At 39.0% G+C, this 14,552-nt stretch overlaps 1 protein-coding gene across 3 annotated transcripts in view; it reads right to left on the bottom strand.

Annotated features, from left to right (window-relative positions):
- The window catches only part of HMGA2 (high mobility group AT-hook 2), a 144,150-nt gene that overhangs the window by 102,653 nt on the left and 26,945 nt on the right, over nt 1-14,552 (bottom strand). The window contains exon 4 of one of the 3 annotated variants that reach the window (XM_063646470.1): nt 2,804-10,302. The exons of the other annotated variants lie outside the window; for them this stretch is intronic. Coding sequence (XP_063502540.1) covers nt 10,252-10,302 — 51 coding nt within the window. The 3' untranslated portion in view covers nt 2,804-10,251. Of the gene's footprint in view, nt 1-2,803; nt 10,303-14,552 lie in introns of those variants that run through there. 3 annotated transcript variants of the gene reach the window in all.

Genomic DNA, 14,552 nt, shown 5'->3' with positions numbered 1-14,552 from the left:
ATTCTGTAAAGCTAATTGCGCAACAAAACCTTAACTTTTCCAGAGGCAAAATGGGGTGTTACTAGATATGAGTTAATTATCTGACCCCAAAAGAATTCTAGTTTCATTCCCCAGCTCTACTTAAGTGCTGATAGTGTTGTCAGGATTTAAGGTTCACTGCTGTTGTTGGTTATCCCAATGGTAAGCTCAGTCTAGTGACCTAGTAGATATGAAACAGCCATGCCAATTACCATGAGCTGAGCATGGGTGGGGTAGAGCAAGGGAAGCATACGTAAGTTCGTGTGGACGGTGGGACAGCTGGGGAAGGATGTAGTAAAGACCACTGGTCCACATACTGCCGTTGGCAGTTAACAACCTATATTATCTCCTTTGTGTGCAGTGGTCCCCATATTCCCTTTCTTCTCCACTTTCTATATCACGTTTCATTTTCCACATTCTCTTGGGATCTTTAGCCACAGCCATGGCTTCAGCTACTGCGAGCCATGGCTTCAGCTACTGCGACCCATGGCTCCATCAGCTCAGCTCCCTCTCCTAAACTTCACACACACTAAGTACATGAGTGTTTCATCTCTATCTTGAATTCTAAATCCACTCTTCCTCTTCTTGAGTTGCATGGTCATCCACACCAAGTGACCCACGCTTCTAGTCCAGGTCTAATCCTTGATGCTTAACACTTTTTTAATTTTTGTAGTATAAGAGATTTCTAACAACTGGCTTTCATTTTGTACACCCAAGTAGATTAATTGTTCTAAAGTAGTATTTTAAATGCACTTTCAAAAATATTTAGTTTTTCCTCAATTACTGTGTAATATAAAAATGTAGAACTACCTAAGACATTTAGGCTTATTTGCAGAAAATTGATAATACTATAATAAAAGCAAACTCTAGTAGTGGTGGTGGTACTGACTGTGGGACACAGAGACAGACAGAATCCCATTTTCTGTTGTTTGAAGTTGTGGAATGTGTGTGTGTGTGTGTGTGTGTATGGTGCGTTTTGGTAAATTTGTTATAACATTTGAAAAAAGGTAAGTATATCCAATGCTTATTCTTTTGTTAACTCTCTTAAAACAGTATGACTCTCTGAAGTCATACTGTTCACTTAGAAACATGTTGCACAGCAGGGCGTGGTGGCTCAGGCCTGTAATCCCGGCACTTTGGGAGGCCGAGGCGGGTGGATCACCTGAGGTCAGAAGACCTAGACCAGCCTGATCAACATGGTGAAACCCTGTCTCTACTAAATATACAAAAATTAGCCGGGCGTGGTGGCGGGTGCCTGTAATCCCAGATACTCAGGAGGCTGAGGCAGGAGAATCGCTTGAACCCGGGAGGCAGAGGTTGCAGTGAGCCGAGATCGGGCCATTGCGTTCCAGCCTGGGCAACAAGAGCGAAATTTCATTCCAAGAAAAAAAAAAAAAGAAACATGTTGCACAAAAACGGATTTTTTTTTTTGAAAAATATGTTGGTATATTAAATGTTAAAGTATATCTGTAAAGCCAGTTCATAGAGAGAAAAAAATTTAAGTATAATCTATATTTATTTACTCAATTTACTCTTAAAATTTTATCAGTTTGTTTTCCATGGAACTACAAGGTGCTTAAATTAAATATATATAGTATCTAGTTTTTGTTTTTTTTTTACCAATTTAGGATAAATCAATATTACCTAAAACGAGATGAAACTACCAATGCAATATTTTGAAAAGAAAAGTAATTTATTTTCTGAACTCAGTGTTCCATAGTGACCCACATACATAAAACGATGATTAAAAAATAAGAAATATGTTTACATACAGGTTTTGTCACATGGAACTCTCTGTTTTATCCATCCAATACAACAGCATGTATTGTTTCTTTAAATTACCTTTTTTTGTTTTGTTTTGTTTTGTTTTGTTTTGAGACGGAGTCTTGCTCTGTCGCCAGGCTGGAGGTGCAGTGGCATGATCTGGGCTCACTGCAACCTCCGCCTCCCAGGTTCAAGCGATTCTCCTGCCTCAGCCTCCCAAGTAGCTGGGACCACAGGCATGTGTCACCATGCCCACTCATTTTTTGTATTTTCAATAGAGATGGGGTTTCACCACGTTGGCCAGGATGGTCTCGAACTCCAGACCTCGTGATCCACCCGACTTGGCCTCTCAAAGTGCTGGGATTACAGGCAGGCATGAGCCACCGCACCCGGCCTAAATTTTCTTTTTTAAAATCAATCATAGACACATTTTTTTTTTTAATTTTGAAGAAAATGCCCCAAAGTAGACACATCTCTTTCCAGTTCTGCAGAAAAGTGTGCCATGAAGTCAAACACCATGTGTGGCAGCTTCAGCTTAGCCTATGTCCCTGAAGCAGGCCTAGTAAGATATTCTACGTTTTGTTATCTTTGAGGATATTTTCCAACATCTGCTTCTATGTCTACTTTCTATTTTGTAATCTCATTGAACAGTAGCAGTGCTAATGTCACTTATATTTATGTCTCTAAGTACTGAATCCAAGAGATTAGCAGCAGCAGTAATTCCTCAGGGTACAGTAATTAATGACATAATACTGTGGACATACTTTTTTGAAAAAACAAAAACTTCCAATTACGCAGTTTAAAGAAATCATTTTGTGGGAATGACCTGAGTAGCCTAGCCACGTATTTTTTGTTCCTCATTTAACAAATATTGTATTAAGCAGTTACTGTATGCCACAGTCCTAGGTTTTGAAGAAAATGCAAAACTGTTCTCAAGGAGTTTACAAAACTGGTAAAGATAACTGTTCAAAAATTACCAGTACAAGAGAAAATGGAGAATGCTATAATGAAAGCAAGGCATTCATACAGACAGTCCCCGACCTATGATGACCTGACTGGAATTTTTTGGCTTTACGATGGTGTGAAAGTGATACACGTTCAGTAGAAATTGTACTTCAAATACCCATACAACCATTCTGTTTTTCACTTTCAGTACAGTATTCAGTAAGTTACATGAGATATTCAACACTTTCTTATAAAACAGGCTTTGTGTAAGATGACTGTAGGCCAGTGTAAGTGTTCCGAGCATATTTAATGTAAATATGCTTAGACTGTAGGCAGTGTAAGTGTTCTGAGCATATTTAAGGTAGGCTAGGCAAAGCTAGGATGTTCAGTAGGTGAGATGTCTTAAATACCCTTTTTCCTTTTCTCTTTTCTTTTCTTTTCTTTTCAGACAGAGTCTTGCTCTGTTGCCCAGGCTGGAGTGCAGTAGCACAGTCATGGCTCACTGAAGCCTAGAGATGCCAGGCTCAAGCATTTTCCCACCTCAGCCTCCCGAGTAGCTGGGACTATAGGTGTGTGCCACCACACACCTGGTTAATTTTTAATATATATATATATATATATATATATATTTAGAGATGGGGCGTTACTATATTGCCCAGGCTGGTCTCAAACTCCTGGGCTCAAGCAATCCTCCCACCTCAGGTTCCCAAAATACTGGGACTACAAAAGTAAGCCACCGTACACGGCCTAAATGCATTTTTGACTGATGATATTTTCGATTTCCAATGAGTGTATCAGGACATAACCCCATGGCAAGTTGAGAAGCATCTGCAATGCGTGTTTACCCTCCTCCAGGGATGAGACAGCCCACTTCTGACTAGGGCAGTAAGGAGCTAATTCATAAAAGGTGCTGTCTAAACTGGACTTTGAAGATTAAAGAAGATTTTAAGCAGCTGAAAATGGGAGAAGGAAATTGCAGGTAAAAGTGAAGGTGAGAAAGTAAGTGTTTGTCCTGTTCATGGAATAGGATGTTTACTCTTGGTTATTTCCATATTGGAAATAGAGCTTTCGGCTACATGTATATAAGAAAAATGGTATTATTTAATCACAAATGAAGACCCAGTTAGCAGTTTCTGAGCAGAGCAATGACATGCTGGAGTAATGACAGAGGAAGAACAATCTGGAAGTGGCCTCAGAACACACATGTAACAAGAGCGGGGGAGAGACAAAGTGTGCACTGGAAAACAGGCAGACTGTAGGTAGGGTGATCATACAACTTACTCTCCAAATTAGGACACTTTGGGGAGTGAAAGCGGTGCTATTGATAGTTACACTACTTAGAGGCTATAAGTGAATTTGGTAGAGGAAGGAAAGTAGTGGGACAGGAACCTGATGACCTAGCAGGACAGGAAATCTTAGGTTGATTCCTATTTCTTCCAGTGCAGAACTGTGTCTTGTAATTGTTTCAGTCCCTCACCAAGTCTGGCTTATAGCCAGTGCTCAATAAACATGGAGTCACCAACTGATGACAGATAAACACGATCCCTAGGCGTCATGCCTGGGAGATGCTGTCTACATTTCTCCAAAAGGTCAAGGGTGGCAATATTCCAGAACTGTCAAGATTTTCCCTTTTATGACTTTTAAGAATGTTTCTCCAAAAACCTTGTTAGCAATCTACGTAAAAATAATGCAACAGGCCAGTTGATTAGAATAAAAAGTAGAAATACTGTACAAGAAGGGCTGCCTTTTAAAAAGAATCAGAAAGAAGCACAGGGAGTGAGATTTTGACTCTTTGGCTTTATTTTTAGGAGGTTTTTTGTGGTTTTATGTTAAAGCATTCACCATTACTGCAATATTTAATATACATTTTTTTAAAACCCCTGGAATGTCGAATAACTAGGCTGTGCATAACTCTCATGAATTCAATATGTAAAGGTACAAATATAAGGAACCTGTTAAACAAAAACAGAGAAAAATCAAAGGAGCACAGCAAAATCGTTACAGAGTGGTTTTTTTTATTTTTCATTTCTTGCAACGTTTCATTCTAAAAGAAAAATTGTCACAGGATTGAAAAACATACATAAAACCTGTTTTCCCTTTAGATCATACATAAAACCTATTATTTGAAGTTGATAACAGAAACTGGTGTTTCCAAAGGTGTCACTGAATACAACACTTTTAGGAATTGCTGAATCAAATTTTCTTTCTTTCTTTCTTTTTTTTTTTTTATAAATGAGAAAGGTAGAGAGAACTGTAAAATCAGTCACAAAACATATGGAATACTGAGGGATGAGTCTAACAATCTGACTTACTCTTGTATGTATAGACATTCATTTTCTCAAATTAGTACATACCATTGGAAACTGCATCAACCCATAAAAATAACTCATACGCCTATTATGTTTTTCCATTTTAAGCTTATAATAGCAATAACGACCTCAGCAAAAGACATTTCCTTAGAATTAATGGCTGGCTGGGAGGCAGAGCCAAGGGCCACTGGTTCCTCCCAGCTGGTCATTAATCCTCAGGAAATGCCTGCACCTCCATCATTATTGCTAAAGCACCATTATAGAAAATTCTCACAGTTCCAATATATGGAAATTTGAGGCTATTTTGCAAGCCCATGGTATTCATGGGAGTTAATAGGCCACCACTGAGCACAGAGGACGTAATTATCAAAACGACAGAAGGGAAAATATTGTTCTCCTAGGTCTGTAAGATTATAGGAAATGGGGACTAGCCTTATGGGAAGAGGTGTATTTGAAGTTAAAAGACATTAATTTAAAGGAAGGTTTGGAATCACATATATAAAAGTCAGTAAAAGACACAGCAATCCATTCCCATGACTTCGTTTAAAACTATTTTTTTAAGGTACAAATAAAGGTTATTTGGAAATTTCCTCCCAAATTGATAAACGAATATTAAAGAGAATGCAGTCAGGAAGACTGTTTATACACACAAATTATTATATTCAACCAGTGAAGTCTGGGGGAATGAATACATTTGACAGTGCTGAATGAGAATGAGATTTCTTTCTTTTAAATTTTGGTTTAAAAATCGAATACACACCATTAAATATTATAGAGCAAACATTTTATTCTAGACTTTATTACTGCTAAAACAAAAAAAAAAACCCTAAAGTTCTGTCTTTTTGTCTTAGCTAGAGGCTTAACACATCAAACAAGCATTAATAAAACTGAAGGCCAAAATGATAACAAATACAGTGCTGGTGCTCTGTGACACAGTTTCAGTTCTCTGCAAAAGCTTTTGCTAGCTTCCAGGCTAAATTGAAAATAAAAATTAGGTGTTTTCAGGTCTATTCATTCCTTCCTTAAAATAAACTAAACCCAACAAATGTCTTCAAAAGAGGGAATTAATCCAAAAATCACACCAAAAACAGTCTATAAATCTTTTGAATGTGTTATTGTAACAAACTACAAATGTTGGATATGATGCTTTACACTTAATGAAATTCACTGCAGTTTCTCATTATGCATTACAAATACCAGCCTGGTTCTAACAGGTTTAAAGTTATAAAGAACTGTTATGGGTTGAATTGTGTCCCCTAAAAAGATATAGTGAAGCCCTAACCCACCTTGTCCCTATGAATGTGACCTTATTTGGAAATAAGGTATTGGCAGATATAATCAAGGTAAGATGAAGTCAGTGGGGTGGGCCCTGATCAAATATGGCTGGTGTCCTTATAAGAGGAAAAGAGACACAGACACACAGGAACTGCTATTATCACCATGTGGCAACCGAGACAGAGAATGGAGCAATGCATATAAAAGCCAAGGAGCATCAAGGATTACCAACAGCACCAGAAGTGAAGGAAAAGTGATGGAACAGATTCTTCCCTAGAGCCTTCAGGGAGTGCACGGCCCTGCCAACACCATGATGTCAGACTCCCAGTTTCCAGTCTGTGAAAGAGCAAATTTCTGTTGTGGTAAGGCACCCAAGTTTGTGGCACTTTGTTACGACAGCCCTGAAGAAACTAACACAGGACCTGAAGGAAGAGATTTATCAGAACTGTGGTCAACATTCCCAATGGAAATCCAAGGAAGATCGGGTGAGGCAAGAGGAAGCGGCTTGCTACAGGGATAAGCAATGGACTAGAAGTCAGGAAACCTGGCTCTTGTCAGAGCTAACAAGGTTGCATGGTCTTGAACTGGACACAATTGCTCTGGGTTTTCATTTTGTCACCTGTAGAATATAAGAGGATTTAACTATATAACCTCTACACCAAGTCTAGCTTTATAGATGGGAAGACCAAGGACCACACAGACCAACATTTTAATACTTTCAAATTCACTGTTCTGGCATTGCTTGGACCTCAGGGACAGAAAGCAGGACACAGGAAACAGAATTGCAGTCTTCCGTTTGCCTAGAGCCATGCCTACCGCAGCAATGTGGCCACATTTATTTTGGTTGAGTAAGGCCCAAAGGAGTTTGCTATGGAAGCAACAGCAGCATATGCTGATATTCTATAATTATTTTCTTTCAAATATAACTTTTTCTGTACTTCCAAGATTGTCAAAAATGTCTACAGCTGATTCAAAAGCATGATTTTGTTTAAATAAGATAATAGTTGCCACCAAAAATAAAGAATATCACTTGTAATTAGTAGATATTTGAAGTGCCAATAGTCAAAAAGCATTAGTCCAAAAAAAAAAAAAGAAAAAGAAAAACAGCTCTTTGTATGCTACAGCATAGCTGGGATTTAGGATCCAATAGGGCTTTGGGTCCAAATATACTAAATGTATTCTCTAAAAGAACCCCATAATGATCACATTGATAGTGTTTTACTCTTCAGTTACTATGATCAATCATTATTATCATCATCTGTGTTCTGGTTACCTAAACAAACACTCAGATTCTAGGAGTGACTAGTGAAATGCAATAGACCTTGGCCATTCTTAAATGTTAATATTCACAGTTTGAGCTGTTTGCAAATCCATTTTTTCTCAGACTACAGTGCAGGCCTGAGACATTTAACCTGGAGGGGCAACTTGGCCATCTGCCTAGTGTTTGCATCTTAGCACAGCTTTGCTGTGTGTGTGTGTGTGTGTGTGTGAGAGAGAGAGAGAGAGACAGAGAGAATGAGAAAGAGAGAGAGAGAGAAAGGAAAGAGAGAGACATGGTTGTAATATGAAATTTTTATTTGGGGAACCTAAACATTACAGTGGCATTCTCAAATGTGGATCTTCCTAAATGTGTCAAGATGACATGGTTCTACTATAATTGTTCTAGAGACTGGGCCAGATAGCCAAAGTACAATTAACAGGACAGTTTCCTTAATGAATATCTGCCCGCATGGACATTTAAAATCTATGTGAAACAAGCAATTTCCAGGGGATGAAGGTATTCATCCACAACTTCAGGACGATACAGGCATGTGTTTCAATATATCCCAAAGGGCAAGCAGGTACTCAAATATGCCTGTTGTATGTGCCCTCAGGAAAAGCAGGTGTGTAACACTCCCAGGCCAATCCTTTCTTTCTTTCCTGGCCTCTGAAGTTGGCAGAACTCTGAGTGCAGTACAAAAGTGTAAGTTACTTCAGGCAAGCAGTTTGCTGTGTGCCAAGCCCACCTATGATTTTGCCAGGGCCAGCCAGACCTTTATAATGAGGGAATGTGAAAGAGTAACTGCACAGCCAAAGACAGGAACCATGGGCCAGAATTCCTCTCCCCACATTCCTACAGTCATGCAAAGTTCTTGTGTACTTAGAGAAGACACATTTAGTGTATGTCATCATGGGATGTGCCACAAACTCCTGAGCAACTGACAGTCTTAAAAGAATACTGGAGTTGGGAGGGAGAGCATCAGGAAGAATAGCTAATGCATGTTGGGATTAATACCTAGCTGATGGGTTGATAGATGCAGCAAACCACCATGGCACACATTTACCTGTGTAACAAACCTGCACATCCTGCACATGCACCCTGGAACTTAAAAAATAATAATACCTCTGGTAGTGAATACATGAACCTACATGTGATAAAGTTGCATATAACTTGATGCTCACACATACACACACACAAATAAGTACATGCGAAACTGGGGAAATCTAATTGCGATGAATGGATTGTATGAATGTCAACATCCTAATTGAGATCTCGTTCTACAGTTTTACAAAATGCCAGCATTAGGGGAAAACTGGGCAAAGCGCACAAGGCATGTCTCTGAAAGAAAAGGGGGCTAATTTTTCTCTCTACCAGAGAAAGGGCACGAAAGAAAGTTTTATTTAAAGAATTTTTTTATTTTGAAAAACATAAATGTGTAAGGCTATCAAAATGTTCCTTTCTATCTTGATGGATTGCTTATCTAGCAATCTACAGAAAATGTGGAGGGCCTTCCTTCTGACCTTTTTGTAAAAGGAACAGAAAATGTCAACAAGATAACAAACAATGTAGGTGTAACACAGAATATCTCGAAATGTGTACCTCCATCAGGCATTTTTCATGACAAACACTTTGAAATGTCCCAGTATTACACATAGTTTAAAAATTCTGCATTAAGTTAAAACTCATTAAGTTAAAACTCATTAATCCTGTAAGAGTTCTTATTATGATTCATGAGCATGGGAAGCCTTGTCGTAAATACAGTGCAATCATCTCTCCTAGATTAACTACAGTGTCTGGAACTGCATTCCTACACATCTGCCTCAGCTTTTACTATGGACTTTAATTAGGGAACCTAATGCTTTGGTGGCATTCCCAAATTTGGATATTTCTATTTGAGATCCAAAGAGAGACGGGAAAAGCGACTGAATTTATTGAGCACTCACGATGCGCCAAGCACTGTGCATTGAGCTGCCTAGACCAGGAAGGGTGGGACCCCTGTGCGGCGAGGATGCAGGCTCATGCCCCAGACATGACATCACATTACCACTCTGCCCGCTCAGAATCACTGACTTAGGAGGCCAAAAACGATTAAGCGATTCAATGGCTAAGGTCACAGACAGCCATAGAGAAAAGGGCCTCGGGAAAACAGCATCTACAAATCCCATATGGATCACTGCGGCTGATTTTATTAGAATACTGAAACACATAAAGTAATCTGCAGGGATATTTAACCACATTCCACTCTAGACTACTCAAACTTATGTACTTTCAGCCCCATAATTAAACATGAAACAAAACTGAATTGAGGCAAGGAAACCAAAAGATTAATACAGTACAAATATGGGGGGAAGTTTCTTGCTTCTATGAACTTGAACAGTATATTCAATAGATTTAAAATATTAAGCCAGTATCATATGTAAGTATTCATTTAAGCATTACCATGTCCACGCTATTTTCTTTTCTCCCCAGTTTCAGTGCTCTTAGACATTCCTCATGGTTCAGCTCTCACAGCTAGGACAATCAATTTTCCAACTGGTCTTCTCCAGTGCCACACTCCCAGTTCTCCACATATGAGTCCACAACCTTCCCCCTCAGACTGTACCACTGCAGACATGGCCATTGTCCTCTCCTGCCTGGGATCACTGCAGGCTTCCAGGTCACTTCCACTCCAATCAATCCTCAATGTCTCAAAGTTTCCTTCTCATTTAGATATGTTTTGTCCATGATGTTCTGTTGGAATTTGGCAGTGAATGACTTAGGAGACGAATTCTAAAATCCTCCTCTTCGATGTCTACTACTGGAGAGGTCTCTTCTGCTCATCTCTCTCTCCTGGGCACTTCACCTGTTTATTACCACTTAGATCATGTGGCACTCTCTTAACCTCACCCAACCCTGCTTATTTATTCACTACTTCTGCACACGAACCCAATACCTTTCATGTTGGAATTCTTTTGATATGTCTCTGTGATACATCTGAAAGTTGTCAGTTTTAGCCTTTCAACCATAAGAGCAGATGGAAATGGAAAAAGAGTAAATGCCTCATAAACCATTAGATAAGACAAGGGAAAAGCTGAAGATAGCAAGCTAAGTGTTAGAAGTTATATAAATAACGAACAATTTCATTCACCCTATTGTAGTATATGAAATTTTAATTATTATTATTATTATTTTTTGAAGCAGAGTCTCACTCTGTCACCCAGGCCAGAGTGCAGTGATACAATCTCAGCTCACTGCAACCTCCACCTCCCGGGTTCAAGAGATTCTTTGGCTTCAGCCTCCCGAGTAGCTGGGATTACAGCAGCGCACCACCATGCTCAGCTAATTTTTGTATTTTTTTCTTTAGTAGAGATGGGGTTTCACCATGTTGGCCAGGCAGGTCTCGAACTCCTGACCTCAGGTGATCCACCTGCCTTAGCCTCCCCAAGTGCTGGGATTATAGGCATGAGCCCCTGCATCCAGCTAGTGTATGAAATTTTAATTGCTGATACTTACTGCTGTTACCTTATGATTGCAAGTTGCTTTATTTGTAAATTACAAATTACTTTCTTATATTATTCTGACCACAACCCAGAGAGGAAGACAAAGAAGATATGACAATTATTATTCCCCTTTTACATAAGAGCAAGCAGGTTCAAGGATAAGTCACCTGTCCAAGGTCACAAAGCTAGAAATTCATTAAGTCAGAATGCAAGTCAGAAAGGGCTTTCATCACGAACGTAGTATTCCATCTACCATATCATTTGAAGTCTCATTCAGAACCATGATTAGTGGGTTAGAAAAACAGGACATAGTGAGAAAGACTTAAGAATGTTATTGTGGAAAATGGAAAGCTGACAACATATTTTCGCAGGGTTTAAAACTAATGATTTTTTGTTGTTTTTGTTTTGAGACAGAGTCTCGCTTTGTTGCCCAGGCAGTGGCGTGATCTTGGCTCACTCCAAACTCCGCCTCCTGAGTTCAAGCGATTCTCCTGCCTCAGCCTCCTGAGCAGCTGGAATTACAGGAGCTTGCCACCACAGCTGTCTAATTTCTTGGTTTTTGTTTTTGTTTTTGAGATGGAGTTTCGCTCTTGTCACCCAGGCTGGAGTGCCATGGTGGGATCTCAGCTCACTGCAACCTCTGCCTCCCGGGTTCAAGTGATTCTCCGGCTTCAGCCTCCCAAGTAGCTAGGATTACAGGCATGAGCCACCACACCTGGCTAATTTTTTGTATTTTTAGTAGAGATGGAGTTTCACCTTGTTGGCCAAGCTGGTCTCGAACTCCTGACCTCAGGTGATTGACCTGCCTCGGCCTCCCAAAGTGCTGGAATTACAGGCCTGAGCCACTGTGCCAGGCCAAAATAATGGTATTTTGAGCATTTACTAGGTACTGGATACTTTAGCTAAAACTACAATGGAGATATTACCAGCCTCATTTCACAAAAGAAGAAATTTAGTCTCAGAGAGGTAACAAAGGCCTAAGGTTAGTAAGTGATAAGGTTCAGACTCAAATGCAGATATGTTAGGACCCAAAGTATGTACACTTTACAGTAACCCAAGTAGGAAGATATGTTTTGAAGAGGAACATAGCAGATGTTCTCTGTCACCATTAAGAACAAGACAAGAGGAAATGGACTAAGAACCGTAAAAGGAGAAATTCTAGGTTGAATACACGAAGACCCTCCTGTCACAGGAAAGACGATTAAACTTGTACACTACTGTCAAGGATGCTCATGAAATCTCCTTTCTAAATTGCTTTTTTCGTACACATAAGTATGTTTTTCTACCAAAGATAACTTCAAGACTGCAAGTGAATTAATCTAAACATTTTCTTGGACACAAAAATATCTCAGACTCAAAAATAAAAAAAAAATAAAGCCACAGGGTAAAACACCCAAATTTTCATACAAATTGGGAAATTTTGTGTTTGCCTTATGGATATAAAATGTCAGCTTCTCTAAATGTTTATTGTAATATATTTGTTTCAAAGATAGCAAATAGTAAGTCTGAATACTTACCACATTATTACAATCCCAGCAGAAAAGTCTTTTTTTCAGTTAAAAAAAAAAAAAATTCGGTCTCTTCATACTGTGACTATGTAAGGCCAAGCTCTCTCACACTATACAATCTAAGTACATTGATCATTCTATTAAAGCAATAATATACATAACCCATTTGCTTTATCATAGCAGGAAACAATGCAGTACAAGTGAGTTTCGTGTGAATTAGTTTCCTGTAAATATTGTGGCTCCCTAAGAACTTCCAACAGTGCAAATAGGGTCATAGCTGTAACAGTTTTGTTCCCACAGGTCTTAACAGTTGAAAAGGATCCCAACTGATCTCCACTAAGATGAGTGATTTAATAGCGAGGCGGACTATATGTTAGAAAAAATTACCTATTTATTGCTTATAAAATTATGGATTTTAAACGGTTTTATGTAGCTCATCAATTGTCTAAACAGGATGGAAGGCACAAAACTTTAAGCCTGGCTGAATTGATGACAAATTTTAATATCCACAAAAAATTCAACTACCAGTAGAGGAAGGGCAATACTAAATAAAAAACAGAGGCTAGCCGCAGTGGCTCACGCCTGTAATCCCAGCACTATGGGAGGCTGAAGCAGGCGGACCATTTGAGGCCAGAAGTTTGAGACCAGCCTGGCCAACATGGTGAAATCCTGTCTCTACTAAAAATACAAAAATTAGCCAGGCGTGGTGGCAGCCACCTGTAATCCCAGCTGCTCGGGAGGCTGTGGCTCAAGAATAGCCTGAACCCGGGAGGCGGAGGTTGCAGTGAGCCAGGATTGTGCCACTGCACTTCAGCCTCAAAAAAAAAAAAAAAAAAAAAAAAAAAATACAGAGCCTACCATTGTCTTGGTTTGGTAGTCTGGAAATGACCACTCTCATTTAGGAAAATCTCAATAGCAAATCCAAACAATGTCATTAAACTCTATCACATTGCTATGAAAGAAATTATAATAAGGAGAATTAGGACTGGGAATGAGATATTTTTCACCAAATATATATGGAAAATATATAGTCCAAAGATATGAAAGGGGAATAAGGGATTTATTTATTGATTTGTAAATCAAACTATACTTTCTCTTAAAAGAGAAATTTAAATTTAGTAATAGCACAAAAATGAACATGTTATAAGATGGACAGCATTATCACTCATTGCCTTTTCATCCTTTCCTTAAAACTTATAAGGTGTGCATCCAGTGCCAAGAATGTCCATCTCTCAAGACAATGAGGGGCCACAAAGATGGCCATGTTCATACATTCTAACTCCACCCCTAGGAGAGTGGGCCCAGGCATGCAAATGCCTCATCAAGTTTCCGCTAGAGAATTTAAAGAATACTGAAGTTGGACTACCTGAGAGAATAATGGCAGGAAAGAAAATGTAGGGACAGAGACCCTGTAATAAGGAAATTACACTCGAGGATCAGCTTCTGACACAAACTGCGTAGGATGTATCTTCTCTGACATCAGAATCATTCTGAACAGGAAATAATAAGGGACCGCAAAACAAATAGTGCTTTCTAGAACATTACCAACCATAATCGTATGAGTCCATGTTCCTCCATGCACATATAGTTATTATCTCACCTTCTTGGGATTTAGTGCCTCCTGCACCAGGGAACTGCCTTAATATTGAAGATATTTGGGTTTTCTGGGAACTTGGTAAACCTGCACTTCCGTTATTGGTAATGCTTAAACTGTTAAGTTACGTAACATTGCTACCTATTATTCTAACTGAAGTACTTACTCCCATGTTGAAGTAAGCCTAGGATTTCAGATTGTTGTCCCCAGTAAATCTTTAGTTGTACACCCTACTGCCTTAATATATCACTTTAAGTGCTTTCAAATGCCCTTGAAAGAAACAAATAGAGTTATTGACTTTTTACTTTTCTTTATTCTCATGTTGGTACTAAAAATTAACAGAAAGAAAATGGGACACAAATAGGCCATTAAAATAAGTTTTTTGTAAAAAAGAGAGAG

Source organism: Pongo pygmaeus, chromosome 10 (genome assembly GCF_028885625.2).
Source record: "Pongo pygmaeus isolate AG05252 chromosome 10, NHGRI_mPonPyg2-v2.0_pri, whole genome shotgun sequence".
In the NCBI taxonomy this organism is placed as follows: domain Eukaryota; kingdom Metazoa; phylum Chordata; class Mammalia; order Primates; family Hominidae; genus Pongo; species Pongo pygmaeus.
The sequence above is the reverse complement of the archived record's forward strand: the minus strand, read 5'-3'. Positions and strand labels throughout refer to the sequence as shown.